The 17,379-nt window shown below is 38.3% G+C and overlaps 1 protein-coding gene and 1 pseudogene across 1 annotated transcript; one reads left to right on the plus strand and one right to left on the minus strand.

Annotated features, from left to right (window-relative positions):
- Positions 1-1,832: 1,832 nt before the first annotated feature.
- Positions 1,833-8,328, minus strand: LOC149828145 (putative anion transporter 4, chloroplastic; annotated as a pseudogene).
- Positions 8,329-12,852: 4,524 nt separating this feature from the next.
- LOC149828146 (protein OCTOPUS-like) lies at positions 12,853-15,042 on the plus strand. Its single transcript, XM_090018119.1, has one exon. It carries the CDS (start codon positions 12,853-12,855, stop codon positions 14,701-14,703), a length of 1,851 nt encoding a protein of 616 aa, XP_089874245.1. The 3' UTR covers positions 14,704-15,042.
- The last annotated feature ends 2,337 nt before the right edge of the window (positions 15,043-17,379 follow it).

Raw genomic sequence — 17,379 nt, forward strand, 5'->3', positions numbered from 1 at the left:
AGACCCCATTAAGACCGCTGTCGGGACCCAAAGGTCCAATTAATACATGGAACTGAGTATAGTTTGTGAAATTTTATACCAGACCCAGAATTTTCAATGTAAAAATGATAAAAAAAAATATTATTTTACCGGGTATAGCCCAGGTCTGGTTTATGTAGTTCTTATCAGGTCCAGGTATGGTTTCTTTTATGGTGGGTCCGATTAGTCTCAGGTCCAAACATGATACCATACCCGAAAATCGGGGTCAGGTCTGGTTCCACCTGGGTCCAAACCAAACCGGACCCGTTGACACCCCTGTCTGTAGTGAATGAATCTTTTCACACGCACATACAGCGTGCACGCGCGCGCACACACACACACACATGAATTATTAGTACTTCACATCATTTGCCTGGATCTTGCTGGTATCAGCAACAAGGAAAAACAACCAAATGGAAACATTAAGTAACTACAACTCTTAGCCCTGAAATGGCCTAGGCACAGGGCGACAACAGTACAGGCGATGCCTAGACCAAGAAACAGAGAATAAAGATATGAAAAGCTGATCCAAAGTGTACGTTTGGATAGAGAGGTGAGAGCTCTCAACATGGGCCTCAAAAATTCTTGTTGATTCTTAAGGACTACAATGGATCCCCACTGTCGTAATTTAAGTTTACCAATATAAAGGTTGGAAACCTTGGTGAATCAACATAAATTTGCCATATGTTAGGCGCCTATATGAAAACCTACAATGAGTATCAAAAACTGAAAACAGAGAACCTGCAAATTCATGTTCATGATTGAAAATCTAAGAACAGCAGTCATGGAAGAAACTCGAGAACTTGTAATTTTCTTTCTCATTCTGCTCTGATTTGCATATGAATCTGAAGATGTCTTACTTCCAGTTCTTGATGTTGGTTGTGTTTTCCCATACTGATCCTGATCATGGTTTCCATAATCATCCTATTCTATGACAGTTTTCCTTGTGCATTAACAGTTTTCACTTTTAAAGTATGGCTATGTGAATTCACTCTTCACACCCTTGTAAAATCACATTTAACCAGTCAACATAAAGTAACAATGCACTTCAATGAAATTTGTTTCTTGTTAATATTTCTATTTTTCTAACTGGAAGATTCTTGGCTTTAGCAGTGTGGCGCAACTATCACATTCACTTAGGGTGCGTTTGAATCTCTAGGATCTCAGGTTCGAGTAATCCCAACCAGAGATCCTAAAATAACTAGTCTGAAACAACCCTTTGATGACATATCAGAAGGGGGGCCTGCTTGAATGTATTTGTGTTTATCATACTTGTGGCTTAAAACAATTCATTTATGTGTTACATTTATATAAATAAGATGCCACTTAACCACCTTAAAAAAGATCAAATATTTATCTCAGGTCTTGATGCAAATCCCATGGAGGCTATCATTTTCCTGCTTGGCTATTAAACAAAAAAAAGAATAGTGCCACTTATAAACATCATTTATAAAGAGCAGACATAATTAAAAGGCTGTTTGAATGATTAAATTCTTGAAAATGACTTCAAAAATTAATATATGTTTGGGTGCAACTTGAGAGCGGTTAAGATGGACTTTACAGAAAATGGTTGGAGACTAAAGTGCTAGTCTTAGACTTGCATTTGAGTAAAAAAAAATCTATCTTAATAACTTTGGATTCAATTCTGAGTTTGTTTATTGTTAGGGAATGAGACCTACCAATGGATCGAAGAAATAAGCACGAAAAAGCAAAAAGAAAAAAAATAGTCACACAAAAACAAGGATTTTACGTGGTTTGGCAAGAATTGCCTACGTTCATGACCGCACTGAACCTTCTTTTTTTATTGATACACACTAAAGAGGAGGATGCCTTCTTAAATAGGAGTCTACTAATTTTAGAGTGAGTCCTAGTATAGTTGCAATCAAACTCTTTACAGTGTTAAAATAAATGGGCATCCATGAAAGGATGACAAAATAACCTTGCCAATAAGATGTAAACAATAAATTAATATTAAGCCAGACAAGATAAATAATTCTAAACAATGGATCTGAAGAATCCAAGGAAAAAGGTGCACAGATTTAATGAGTATATCTATGGACAGAATCTAAAGAAATTACCCAATTGTGCATAGCATTTGCAACAATTATCAACCATGTGGGTGACTTTGAGAGTAAGAGGCTGAAAGGGGGAAGCCCTCTACTCCTGTCTGTTCTTTTGTAAACTTTGATCGCCTCTGACTATCTTTTATGTATTTCAATTCATACTGTGATATTTGAGGATGATGATCAGGAGTATCTGATGATGCTGAAAGCCACACCAAAACCCAAAGGAAACCGAATAGTCCAAATATTACAAAGGGTCCAAAAACTCCAGTCTGGGACATGATAATAGGAGAAATGATAAATCCAATTGCACTGCCAAGATGAAATCCACCCATTGCAAGGGCAACAGCCCTAGACCTTTCTGTTTGGGGAACCATCTTATATAAAACAGTCCAAATAACTTCAGTAACTTACCTGAGCAACTCTTGAAGAAGGGACTGCAGAACTCTTCAAAAAGGCATGTTTGCAACAAAATATTCAGTCAAAACCAAAACCTATACCATAGAGATATTGATGTATTTATTTCTAATGAACCATCAATATAAGAAGATGATAAAAAAATTGGGTACCTTAAGATCATTTTGTTCATGCTAGGGAGGGCAACACCTTCCACCATACCAAGCAAAACCCGCATTGCAAGTAATGCCAACAATGAACTTTCTGCAGCCCATTGGGTGAGAAAAGTAGCCACTGACCACACAGAAACACCACATGCCAGTACTATTTTACTGCCATGTTGATCTACTAATGCAGAGGAAAGATGACTGCAATTAAAAGTTCACAAGCAATTAAAATTTATAAGCATATTAGAAGGGAAGTGCATGGGCGATGAAATTTTCTTATTGCAGTGAGCAAACACCCACAAGATGAAGTGCAAAGTTTAAGTAAAACTCAACCTCAAAATTCAATATGCTTTATAGGTTATCCTGCTATATTCCTTGTAACTGCCTTTCCTCTTGGACTTTTTGGACAGATGGCTTATTACAAACTTAGCCAATAGAGAGGCAGTTCATAGGGCAATGCAAGATCAAGCAAGTGGTGTATGAAGTAATCTAATACCACCACCAACTGATAAATCGTACGGTCCTACTCCTAAATTCCTTCTTGTGTGGAAGTCTTAGTGTTTAGAAAAATATTTGAATGTCAAGAAAGATGGGATTTACTCAGATGAATGAAATTCTCTTTGAAATCCTAGGAGACGCCGTTGCAAGCTCTGACCGTCCTTTACTCAAAAGAAATGTAAAGTTAAAACAAGTTTCTCAAATTTCGTAGCTTGAATCACACTGCAGCGGATTCTAATATGTAAATCAAAGATAAAAATGTGTATAAATACCTAATCCAAAGATTAAATAAAATTAAAATAAATAGATTAGGAATTTGAGAAAATAACTTGTTTAGACTTGAATGTTTGTTTTATCATTCAAGCTCCTTTTTGTTCATTAGCACTTCATATATATATATGAGTACTCTTCAATGACGTCAGGACAACGTATCGGCAAGGCGTTGGTAGACATGTTCTTATAGGGTCATCATGTAGGTATTTAGTTTTTACATTTTCTGATAATTTCTACATGTCCAAAGTATAGGAGTGAGCCCCTATTTATAGAAATTTATCATGAGATATGAATTACTCATCCATAAGAGTCTTCTCATTCAAGAAGAGTCCTCTCACCCTTGAAGACGTGCAAGGCAATTGTGATAAGCCTCAAAGCTTATCCGCGTGTTTGTACAACATATGGTAAAAAGATTATGTCATCCAATAGTAGATGACGTTATGTATTATGTTGTCCTACGATGGACAACATCCCCGTTCTATCGTCTAGTAATAGATAATAGTCTATTTTGTCATCCCGTGTTGAATGACGGTTTGTTCTGTCATCCATGTGAGGGTGTCCAATTCTTATTGGGTACCTGTGTCCAATTCTTATTGGGTACCTGCAAACACTTGTCTTTAAAAGAAATTAGCAATTATACATCATGAAATTTTGGTGTCTAAAGATGCCCCTTTTTGTCATTAATCAATATGATTTGGTTTATAATAAAGTAGACACTCAAAGCTTGGAACATTAGGTCATCGAAACTTAATTCAGTCCCGTCGAATGAGGTTGGGTTAGTATTTGAAGAAAATTTGGATTGCAGAGACCGTGATTGGTCTCGCCGAATGAGGATGGTGCCAACATCCAAAGGAGGCAGTTTGATTGTTGAGACCGTTATAGGTCTCACCGAGTGAGGCCAAATTAGTCTGAGGATAACTAGATTGCCAAGACCATTTGGTGGTCTTGTCAAGTGAGGTTGGTGCCAATGTCAAATGGTGAACATTTTATTTCTAGTAGAAAGAAAAAATATCGTGCTTTAGGCATGGATAACACAAGAGAAATATGCCTCATTTTCATGCTTTTTAGGCCTATTTTGATTTTTTATGCTTTTTATGAATGATTTTCTTTTTGAGAATTTGTATGGGCAAACATCAAGATTCTTACACCTCTTGTAAGTTCATATATAGAGTGAAGATGCCTCAATAACATCTTAGGATAGAGATACCCTTCCTAAGATGATCAATTTAGACGTAAAACTTTTTGCCCCAATGAGAAGAGTCAAGCATACTTCGGTTAGGTAGCACTGAAGATAGGGAAAATCTTTTTGTGTACTCCTCAGACTTAAGATCTCTATGGCTTGACTCTTTGATGTATGCAATGAATTTTTATGATGTGCAATATGACTCATGCATTTGTGATAGAGTGGGTAGCCTATGACATTTATGAATGATTGATCATATAAACTATAGAATTTTTGTTATTTTCTTTCTTTTCTAATCGAAGATAGGGCAAATCTTTATGTGTACTCCTCAAACTTAGGATCTCTATGGCTTGACTCTTTGATACATGCAATGAATTTTTATAATGTGCAGTGTGACTTATGCATTTGTGATAGAGTGGGTAGCTTATGACATCTATGAATGATTGATCATATAAAGTATGAGATTTTTGTTTTTTTCTTTGTTCTCCAAATTAGAATCTTCTTAACAAGTTGATTTTTGCACTTGAGATTCTTACACTTTTGACTTTCCTCTTCTTAGGTTGATACAAGAGACTGACACTTGGCTTTATTAGAATTTTTCTTCTCTAATTCTGTCTTGGTTTTTAAGTGACTAGTTATAGGGATATAAGATTAAGTTTCAAGGCATTCTTTTTAAGTCTGATGGTCCCCACTAAGGATTGAACTCTGAAGGAATAGAACTTGATGAAAATGAATTCAAGTGCATGTATTGTCCTTGAGTAAATTTTTTTCTTTTGTCGTTAACTTGGAGGGGCTTTATTCCTCAGTTTTACCATCCTTTTACCTGAGACCTGACAACCATGGGTCTCATGGCTTCTCGATGTAGAAGGGATGCCACTAGCCATCCAACCTCTGCCTTCAAATGCCATATGATCAGAGTCTATTACTTTGTCATAGGTCTAGATGCAAGTATTGGCTTTCTCATAACTCTGATTTTTCTATTCTAACCTTTATTCCTAAGGCAATTATATAACTAGAGTTTGCCACTATGACATAGATCTAAAGGTAAGTATTGGTTTTCCTCTTTTTTCTTTTTCTTTTCTTTTTTTTTTGTTTTTTTCCATCAAGATAAAAGAAAAGGCTTCTCAAAAGACCAACCTATGAAGCAGATTTTGCATCAAATATATTCAACACCCAACCTTTTTTCTAGAGAATTGGTTACCTAGGTGGGTTTTCATTGGATCTGCATTTATGCAACGATAATAATCCCATGCCCCTATAATTTGTCATTATAGACTCATGGGCTAGAATCATTGGATTACAGCATCTTAGTCTCACTGTGTTATTTCTTTATCTTTTTTCTAAGACTTGGTTATCTCATGTGTTAGACTCTCAGGTGCAAGGACCTACTTGAGAGAAGAACTGTTTTGAAGAGAACTCGATTTATTTTGGGACAAGAACTTTGACCTTTAATGATCTTTTAATGTCATACTATGCATAATGATGATGTTTTATCCTCCTCCTATGATTGTTGGAGCCACGATGAACTAGATTGTCAAGACTGTTATAGTTCCTACCGAATAAGGTTGGATTAGCTCAAGGATGACTGGGTGTGGAGCCATTGTAGGTTTCGTCGAACGAGGTTAGGATAGTGCCCAGGACAATTGAGATGTAGAAACCATTTGTGGGTTGTGTTGAACGAGGTCGGACCAGTGTCTAGAAGTAAACCGATCTTTCAAGACTACTTAGGTGATCTTGTCGAACAATATTGAGCCAGTTTGGGGATTTGTGTCCTTAGCTACTACAGGTCCCTTCTTGTCTAAAAGATTTAGACTTTGAATAACTTTACAACACCCTATCTCTATATTGTATATAAGTTCGACTCCTTTAACATGCCCTCACGTGGTTTTGACATACAAGCATCATTGGGAATAATCTTAGAAAAAAAAGAAAGGGGTTTGATAAAGGTCATCTTGCTCTTGTCAATAGGAATAGTATGATCCTGCAACGAAGAGAATAGCTTGGACCCCGGGAGAAGGAAATATTTTTGGATTTTCTTGGCATTTTTGAATTTTTAGAATATTTTATTTTTTTGGATTTTCAAAACTTTTTTATTTTTTTAAACATTTCTATTTTTTTATTTTATGGTTTTTTTAAGGCTTACCTACAATCGTGAAATGATGACCCATGCAAGATTACATTTTTCTTTCATACCATTATGATTTTGCCCTGACCTGTAGTTGTCTATTTCTAAGCATGTTGGTCTTTTTCAGAAGAAGAAATGGAAGAGTCCAGGCTTTCTTGTGTTTTTTTTGTCTCGGATTGAGTCCTTTTAGTGGGAGAGTCAATCTTATGTTATCTATTCCTTTCACTGAGATTATGATGGTAACCCTTTTTCTTGAAATGTTTTTTCAGGACCTACGAGAGTTTTTCTCTTTTGCCCATTTTCTGTTTATACTATTTGCAACCTAGACCCTCGATTCTCATTGAGGGTGCGACTAGGAGAGGCTCTTTTATGACCTTGGACTTTTTAAAGAGGTTTTTGACTGACACTTGGTCTGAACTAGACGACACCACATTCACGACTAGGTTAGATGATAGGATTGTTTCTTCTTTTGACCAAACTATTGTCATGTTTGTTTGTTCATCGGGTTTAGACAATATGAATTGTATAGAGAAACTGTCATTTTCTGTGATGAACGTTAGGAGAGAAACCTTCGTGTGAACCCAAATTAGTCATATTTATCTGACTAGCTTCCTGGTTCTCCCATAAAATTCTTAGTTCTTAGACCATTCGCCCTCCTTGATAACACATATGAGGTACTAGAGGCATCAAACATGAACCATTACTATAGATGATGGCTTATAGAGCACAAATCATTATGTTGTCAGATGGTCCTTATTTTATACATTTCTCCAAGAACTAGTTTTCTCTTGCTTTATAAGCTCGGATTGCTTTTTCTATGATGCAGTTATTGTTGCTCGGCTCTGGCCGTGACCCACTGCTCTATGTTACCAACAATACTTAGTCAAGTTGTCTCCTTTCATTTATGGTGGGTTAGACATTTTTTGCAAATTAACTAAGTTATCCTATAACAGTAGTGGTTGACGCGACTCGAACTTGGTTAACATTCGATCTCTAGTCCACTTGAGATTGCCCTCATATATGGTCTTGTTCAGTTTTTTTCGAGCTACCTTTTAGTTAGCTGTCGTATGTCCCTGATTGACATGTAATGCTTTTTATTATTTTTTGATCAATACAAAACAATTCACTTAAGTATTGACATTGATCGATACACAATAATTTACTTGAGTATTGGTATCGACCGATACAGTCAAGTCATTGGTCAAACGATTCAAGGCTGATACTAATACTGACAACATTGGTTTTGACACTTGATATGAGATCTAGACCTTTATTTCATACACTATTATTGTGAACTCAAAGAGAGAGAGAGAGAGAGAGTTGGAATCTATAAGAGGTTCCATAGGCTTTGTTAGTTCTTACCATAAGCATTTGCAAATTGTGATTGACTTCTAAAGCCAAAGAGAATAGCCATACTTAACCTTGTGACTTGGAGGTGTGAATAATCTTGACCCTGGGGTAACCAACAAACTGGAAAGACTGCTTCACAATGAAAAAGGTTGCAATGATCATGGCTTGGCTTGTAACAATTGAAGCCATTGTGGATATCACAAACATTGGCCAATAAAAGAGGTTTGGCGTGGATTCGTAGAAAGCATCTCCCATGTCTTAAAGATTTTTTACCAAGTATGCATTTTTTACCAGCATATGTTATCACCAATGATGGATACACAATAAAAAAAAACAGCATACACCAAATACATGGTTACATTTTCTATTAAACAAAGATAAAAACATCTAACGATCTAAATATAACATAAAACACCTAAAGCTATGATTTTTGGAAGGTCGTAATGGTTACTTAATGAAAAAAGGGCAACACAATCTTCTCTCTCTTTCTCTGTCTCTCTCTTTCTATATATATATATATATTATTGATAAAAAAATTGAAACTTACCTTTTGAATCACTAAAAATACCTTTAAAAGGATGTAGGAACGTTGTTCAAACTTTAACTATCCTTCGCCAAAGGGAAGGTAAAGCAAGAGCATGCATTTTGATTAGGTAGCACAACTCACACAATGGATGATACAAATAAACAAATGAAACATGTAAGTATATGCTCTAAACTAATAAAATTAACTCAATGAATAAAATGAACAAATAAAAAGAAAGAAAGAGAAAACAAATGCACATTTTTCAGACCCATGGTCCGTTTTAGGCGTTTAAGTTCTTTTTATTCATTTGGCATTACTTTCGTCAAAAAGTGAGGGTTTTTTGTTGTTGTTACGACAAAACCTCCACGCAAGTGAGGAAGATCGAAAAAACAGGTATCAGCGGTCTTGTGTTCGTTCTTCACAGTGCTAGCGTTCAGATGTCTTTCTAATCTCCTTAATCATAAAGGTAGGCTCGTATTTATAGGTGTTCAAAACATATCTGGATCATAGAGCTTTCTGGGTTCGAATCTAGTCTAAATGGATATGTGATCGTTTTGGATAAAAGGTGAGGCTAATTAAAAGGAGTCCTTGTCAAGAGAAAGTTTATCTGGAAAGAATATTCTTTCAGAATCGTGCAAAAAGTTGTTGGAGATAAGGCAAATATGCCTTATTTACTCAAACTGGTTGGATGAGTAAACTGGTTTGTTCATTCATAGATGGACGGCTAAATAGGTTTGGTCGTTTTTTAGAGACAGAATAATTCAAATGTTGGATAGGCTAGACTGAACGACTGAATTGGAGTAGCCATCCAGGGTTAGATGAGTAAACTCAGATAGTCGTCTGACATATTTTTTGGGTTTTCTCGTATTGTCCTCTTTGTGAATTTCAACATGGAGCTTGATTCTTTCAAAAACATAAATATTTTGATCATCTTGAGAAAAATTGAGTGTCTAGATTTACAATCAAGTACAAGTTGTTTTGAGTGAATCTAATCTTATAGATGTATTGAGCGTACTCAATTTAATATGAATTGGTCCCTACATCTTGTTTTTTCAACCAAAAATAAAAAGTTTTCACAAGTCAATAAAAAAATGATGTATTCATAGTTGTCATTTTTTGAATCACAAAAAAAACGTGTATACAAAATGGATTTTGGTTATAAAAGTCAGTTCCCACTAATAAAAACATGCCTATCACATTTATGGTTTTAGATGTAAAAAAAAAAATGCTTGCTATGTTAATTGTTATTGGGTGTCACAATCAACACCCAGTCGGACACGCTGAGTGCATCCAATTAGTTTTTTTTTAGTATTTAATGACTTTTGCCGCCAAAGTACCAATAAGGAAATAGCACTTTAACTGCTGCTAAAGACTGACTTCCAACCGCCGCTGATCACACAAGAGGACAGCAAACATTGCCTTTAAAGATTCAATCCTTTATATCTATCAAGAAAGAGAGAGATCAACTGATTGTCCCTCTGCTGTAACCTAGCCTATAGCCTATAGCCTATAGCCTATAGAAAGGAGTAGGACATCATTGTAAGGATGCATAATCATTGTAGCATGTGTATCATGGGGTTTCTTTACGCTTCCTTGCACGCTTCCTCAATAATATATTAATATCTTTTTTATATTCTAAGCTAATTCTGACATGATTTTATTTTTTATTTTTTATTATTTATTATTTATTTTTATTCGAAGACACGGGGCACAAGGGTACGTTTGTGTGCCATGGGTGTTTTCTGCGAAAACGCATGGTGTGTATTTTCATAGGGCCCACAGTGATAACAAAAACAGCGAAACCCGATGTTTCTGCGGAAAACTATCGATGAGCATGCCAAAATATACGCTGCCTATGGGTTTTCCGCAGAAACGGTTTCCATGGGAGGGGGGTCCGATTTCATTTCCACGGCAAGCGTTTCCACGTTTCTGTGACATGCAAACGCACCCTAAGAATTGGTCGCCATTCTTGCAGCGTAAAACTTTGAGGTTAGGACCCTCACTAGGACTCGTAAACGATTCGAACCAACCGAACATGACGTGTTCAGACTCAGCTCGTTTGCCAGTGGATTGAGCTCATGGTTTGGCTCGAGTTGATGTTTGTGTTTAGCCAAGCCGAGCACGAGCTCAGCTCATCACTGAATCAGACGAATTGAACACAAGCTGGCTCATGTACAAATAACAAAATATTCTATGTTATTTGTACATGAAATATATTTTTGTATGTGTTACACTTCAAATAAATAAATAAATAATTATATTATATTTACTGATTCATGTTATATATATTATTTATCCTACTCTGTTTATATATATTTTATGCATTATATATTATCCATACGAGCTCTTTCTAGTCAAGCCTAAATGAAAATTTTTAAAAATATATATAAGAAAAAAGAATTTCATATATATTTCTAAAGATTCCTGTAAAGCAAAAAGCAATCACGCCTCTCTCTCTCTCTCACTTTCCTTTTTCTGAATTTATTTATTTATGAAAAAGAAAGAATATTTGTTATTTATTTTGAAGGGGAACCACGGGGCTAAAATAATAATAAAAAAAATGAAAAAAACGTCAGTTTCTCTTGTCACCTGGAGAGACGTTAAATATTCGTTATTTACAATTACTTATTAACCGCACTTTTTTTACTTTTTTCATTTTACCCACTCTTTCTTGAAAAATGAAAACATCGGTTTCTCTCCATTCTGGCTTTGGGCTGGCACACGTGTGAGTTTGTACTTTCGTGCGGGTCGATGCCCGTACTATGATTGGGAAAATTGGTGCCACCGTGTGTTGGTGTGCGTGTGGGGGTTTAGATTTGAGCCGTGTGGATGTGTGTGAGGGGTTGGGATCCTAGCTGAACTCGGATTTGCATTTTTCTCTCTTAATTTTTTTTTATTGGGAGATCAACGGGTCAGGTTTGATTCGGACACAGGTGGAACCAGACCTGACTCTGATTTTAGGGTATGGTATCGACTTCCAACTCAAGTCTAATCAGATTCACCATAAGAGAAACCATATCCGAACCTGAAAAAAACTACATAAACCAAACTCGATAAAATACTATTTTTAGCATTTTTACATTGAAAAATTGCAAGCCTCAGCACTGAATTTGGTATAAAATTTCACAAACTATAACTGAATCCATGTACTAATCATACTTTTGGGTCCGGATTTGAGTCTTAATTGGATCTTCTTATTTATCACTATACTTGAACTCTATAGGGTTTGGTACGGGTTGGGTCTGGGTAAACCCAACCCATTGATATCTCTATCGAGTAGGAGTAAGATTCAGAGTGGATCATGCTAGACCAGATCTAAATCCAAAACATGAACAATAGATAGAGAGTCATTGCAATACAAGCAGCTTCTCTCCGATTTCTGAAATAAATGAATTATTTTCTTTAAATGTTTTGAATCCTAAAATGTCGAACCATATTTTTTTTCAAATTATTACATGGCATTGTCCTGATAGCGTAAAACTCTATGAGCTTACTCCTCGTCGCCTTGCTTAAGCTTGCACAAAGAGATGACACCCATGAGATCTTAACCTGCCTGCCTAGTAGCTTAGGCCTCATCCCATCCCACCAAACTCTTTATGGTTGGCCTAACCATAAGCAATAGGTTTAGAGATAAAATCTTATTGCTTTCAACTACGAAACAATGTCATTTTTTATGCCGATCTATTATTTTTAGGTGTATTTTTTATATATATAAATAAGCTAGTTCAAGCGTAGTTTATTTAGCTCATGTTGGTTATAAACTCCAACTTGAATCGACTCACCACAAAAATGAGTCAAACTTGAACACTTTAAGCTTAGCTAGTTTGGCTCGTTTACCGTCCCTAGTTGAGCTCACTTGGTATACATGCTAGCTTAAGGGATGTCAATGGATCGGGCTCAAATCCGATGTCTGGCTGAGTATGTATCGGATTCATTGGATTTGAAAAATGGATTAAGATTTGGTATGGAGTTTTGCATCTGAATTTAAATCCAAATCAGACCCAAGTCTTTCTTTTGTATGATGCTAAATAAGTAATTTTTAACCCCAAAAGGTAATATAACAATACTCAAAAGAATTACGTTTTCCAAGACGATAGAGGTTAAGGTTATCCAGTGATCTTTATTTGGCAGTTTCAGAAAACTTGTGACCAGATATAAACAAATTCATAAACTTTGGGCCAGTTTATGAAATTAATGGCAAATAGTTGGCCCAGAATGAAAATTTACAAAGATTTTTTTACCCTTAACTCTCAATGACTTCACGCACACGGACACTCTCCTCGGCGAACAAGAAGGGCAGGGGCGGGGTTGAAGGAAATCGACCGGTGGATAGTGAGGGTGGAGATGATCGGACGGCTGAGATGAACTTCGATAGATTCCGACCCACAGAGCATCTCCGGAGCGCCGGCTGCCGGAGACACCCCGCCGAGGCCGTTACCGGTTTCTGCGCCTCATGCCTCCGGGAGCGCCTCGCCGGGTTCGACCCGGACACCCGCCGGACGAAGCCCTCGGCCTCCGCCGGACGGGCGGCAGTGTCGTCGTCGGTTGCGGCTAGCCTGAAGACCGGGATCTTACGGGGAGGCCGGGCAGCCGTCGCTGGGATGGCGCCGGAGCTCCGCCGGAGCAGGTCGTTTTCGGCTAGGGGGCGGGCGGAGTGCTCGACGTCCAGTGGCTTCGAGCCGCGGAGGAAGTCGTGCGACGTTAGGGTTCGGAACACGCTCTGGTCGCTCTTCCACCTCGACGATGAGAATGCCGTCGTCGGGAGGGATGCCCGGGGCGAGATCGAGCTCGAGCGGAGGTCCGCTGCCAGTGGCGGTGTCGCAGGGTTCGTCCGTACGGTGTTCGAGTCTCGGGAGGAGGAGGAGGTGGAAGAGAAGGAAGAGAGTGGAAGGGATGAAGGTAGAGAACGGGAGGGGGAGATTGGGGCTTCAGTGGAGGAGGTTAGGGCTTCTGAGGGGGGAGATCGGGCGGAGGAGTGCGGCGAGGTGAGGACAATGAAGGCGCACATAGATCTCGACTCTTGGATTTCATCGGCGTCGTCTGCGAGCAAGAAGCAGCCGTCGGAGAGGCTCAAGGAGGGCGCCAGAAGCTTCTGGCTCCCGTCCGTCTTCGCGAAGGGGATCCAGAACTGGCGGAGGAAGCAGCGGAGCAAAAAACCGGCCGCCACGGCGGTGGCGGCGTCGGAGATCGCCGAGACAGGGAGGAGGTCGTGTGACATTGACGCGAGGCTATCGCTCGACGCCGTCCGGAAATCGTGGGATCTGCCACGGTTCTCCTTGGACGAGCCTAGGGCTTCTTGGGACGGATACATGATCGGGAAGGTCTTCCCGCGGCCGGCAGTCTCCGGTGGGGATGATGCAGTCGGCCAGGTTGACAACCAGATCCCCGTCCTTGAGGATGTGATCATCCCCGGCGGGTCTACGCAGACCAGGGACTATTACTCGCAGCGGCGCCGGAAGAACCTCCCCCATAGCCGGAAAACGACGGGGGAGGAAATGCCGGCCATCAGCTGCAATGCCATTTCTAGGATGTCTCTGTCAAATTCCGACGATTTTCAGGGTAACGCCAGCTTCTTCGATTACTCTCTGAAGGATGATTTCTTCGGGAGCTTTGGAGAAAATAGGGGCGATTCCAAACGTATGAGGAAATCATGGAGGTGGAGCATATGGGGGTTCATCCACGGGAGGGCGAAGGAAGACGACCGGGTTTGCAGAAGCATTGGCATCCCGCGCTCGTTCTCCGAGTCTTGGCAGGAACTCCATGGAGAGGTCAATGATTCTCGGTTTGCTGAACTAAACAAGAGGGACTTTAGATGTAACAGCAGTATGAATTCCAGGAACTGTCGGAGCCAGAGTTCGTTCGTGGACTGCCAAAATCATGGATGGGAGACGAATGGGAGTTACAGATTCTCGAAGGGCAGCTCGCAGAAGAAGAAGAATAAAGGGGATGAGGCCGTCTTGGAACGGAGTCGGAGCAATCGCTACTCCCCCAGCCATCTTGATAATGGCCTTCTCAGATTCTACTTGACACCGCTGAGAAGCAGCAGGAACGGAAAATCAAAGAATACACATTCATTTGCTAGAAGTGTCCTGCGACTATATTGAACTGTTGCGTGGGAATCGAAGGATCGGCCCCTGAATGGTGAACTGGGAACAAGGAGGATATGAGGTGTTTTTCATCCAGATCATGATCTTGCCACTAATCTGTGTAGCCATATTATATACCAGTGGATGAACCTTTAGGCTTTTCTGGTTAGAGATAAGTTGATCAATGCTTCTAACGTTTAAGGCAGCTTCTTGTTTTGGAAGGATGTCCATATTTCCAGAAATATTCCAATATTCCATGTTAATATCATGGTAAATAAAATTGACCTTGGCTAACATCGCTACATCCTTGAGAAATTTGGTGCTTGCTAATTCTTCTAATCATCCAATTCTTGACAATGTGTATCTTGGTAATGCAAATTTACCACTGGGAAGAATTGCTAGGGATTTAAGTTTACCTTTTGCTAATATCTAGAACATAGTGTTTGTAGCTTGGATGGAATTAGTTTGTGCTCTGAGCTGTATTTGGTTGGTTATATGTTCCTATGGTGCTTGTTTCTGTCTTTTTTTTTTCACTGATTGCTATTATCTTCATCTATCCATTAAGCAAAATATTTAATTATTCAAGAAAAAAAGAAAAAGGAGACTAAAAGAAAGAATTGGTTCAGTCGATGTATGTTCTTTCATCCGGTTGTATTTTCATTACTTGTTTATTCTCATGTATTGCAAACATTAAAAAGTGTTTGTACCTGTGTCTTTCTTATTGCCCTAATTAACTTTTCACTGTTTGGTGTCAAGGAGCCAGCAAAGATTTGAAATGGTGTAATGATATGATACTGTTATCTTAAGTGAGAATGTGGTTGATAAAAGTTGTAAATGACGTTTCAGCAATGAAATTATACCATATAGTAGTCAGACGCAGCTACTTCAGTGTTGGTAGAACTGCAAAAAAGATTCAAAATTGCTCTGGAGAATGAAACAAGCTTTCCATTGAGACAAGATGTTTGCCTGGTTGATCATGCTTTTACTTGGTTCTTTTGTGTTTTTTAATCCCATAAACTGTTTAACTAGTACGCATACATTTTTTTTTTTCGAAAGGCAAGCTGGGGTTAGGCGGACCCCTACCAGAACAACAGCCACCCCATGTGGCAGAGGGATTCAATCCTGGGCCTTCAGCTTGACACATGACCCTGCTTACCACATGGGATACCACCTCGGTGGTAGTACGCATACATAATGTGCCTGGGCATTTCCACCAATTCTAAAAGAAATTCCCATACTTGATCGGTATGTAGGTTCTTATTAAAAGCCTCCAGTATTTGTCCATCTTTGGAGGCTTTCTTTGGACAAGTATTGGTAGTCTTTTTAATACATTGGGTTGCTTATTTATTGTCAGCTGTCAAAACTTATATACAAGTTTCGTTCTGATAGTTCTTTGTAAGGAGCATTTCCCTTTTCATTGTGATAAAGTAAATTCTCATCAGAGTCAAGTTAGTTGTTCTGTCAATAACTTTAGATCTTTCAACCTTCAAGCCATTTTAGGTGTACATTTGTGAGTTGCTACTGTTTTATGGCTGGATGTCTAGTATCACAGTTGCCCTCAAGAAGAAAATAGATGTTATTGGTATCTTGTGCATTTTCGGAGTTCTGATCGGTTTATACCAATACATCATGCCCAGAGAAAATGTGAAGATTATCCCTTAAATTCAGGATCAAGTTTGAGCGGCATTGGACATTCTTGCTCAGTTTCTATTTTTTCAAATGCTTCCACCTTTCACACACAGCATGCTTTCAGTTATATGTGCGACACTTTTATCTTCTTTTCATATTTCACATCATGTTTGTGCAGGAATGATGGTTTTAAAAAAATTAAGTAAAAAAGTTAGGGCTTGCAGCAAGGAAATCTAAACTGAAAGTATGGGATTGCATTTACTGAAACTTCCATTTGTGTTATAAGTACAGGAAAGGATAGAATATAATGTCGTTGAGACTTTGTAATTAATATCGATCTTTTGTACCAACAGCTCATGGTTAAATGGCTCAACTGAAAAATGAGCACATGCTTTTCTCTTGGTTAGTTTGTTTCTGTTTGGAAGACTGAATTTCTATACCAGAAATTTGATTGCCTTCTATTATGCCCATCACTTGTTATTGTATCTTGTATACTTTCTCAGAAAAATATCAAGGATTTTAAAAATACATGATCTTTTTTAAAAATTTCAAAACTAATATTGCTAGATTTGGAGACTATGGTTCCGATATATGTGGCATATCACTCTTTAGTAGTAAAATCCAGTTTGGGTTCTATGTAGGAAAAAGTTCACACCTACAGCTTCTTTGCTCTTGCCATTGATGGTATGGTGAAGATCCTGTTATTTATGCTATTAATGGTATTTATGTTTTTTTTGCATAAAAATAAGTCCCCATTCTGTTGGCATTTTCCAAAAAACATTTTGGCATAAAACTATTTGTCTCAATTTACCTATTCAAAATTAAATTTGTAAAACAAATTTAGTGCTTCTGATTTTTAAAATGTGTGTGGGTGACATTTTTGTTTCCAATTATAAATTTTCTAAAATTTGAACTCCGCACCTGGTAACAAGATGCCCGTCGACCAGCCAGAGGACCTGAACCTGGTGAAGTATATGGGTTCGATGGTATGTAGTACTGGATCCCGTGATAACATTTTTAAAGTTTTGTTGTCTCATTGGGTATCTCTTATCTCTTCAATCTTCC

The sequence above is a fragment of the Nuphar pumila genome, chromosome 9 (assembly GCF_984573655.1).
Source record: "Nuphar pumila chromosome 9, dmNupPumi1.hap1.1, whole genome shotgun sequence".
Lineage (NCBI taxonomy): Eukaryota > Viridiplantae > Streptophyta > Magnoliopsida > Nymphaeales > Nymphaeaceae > Nuphar > Nuphar pumila.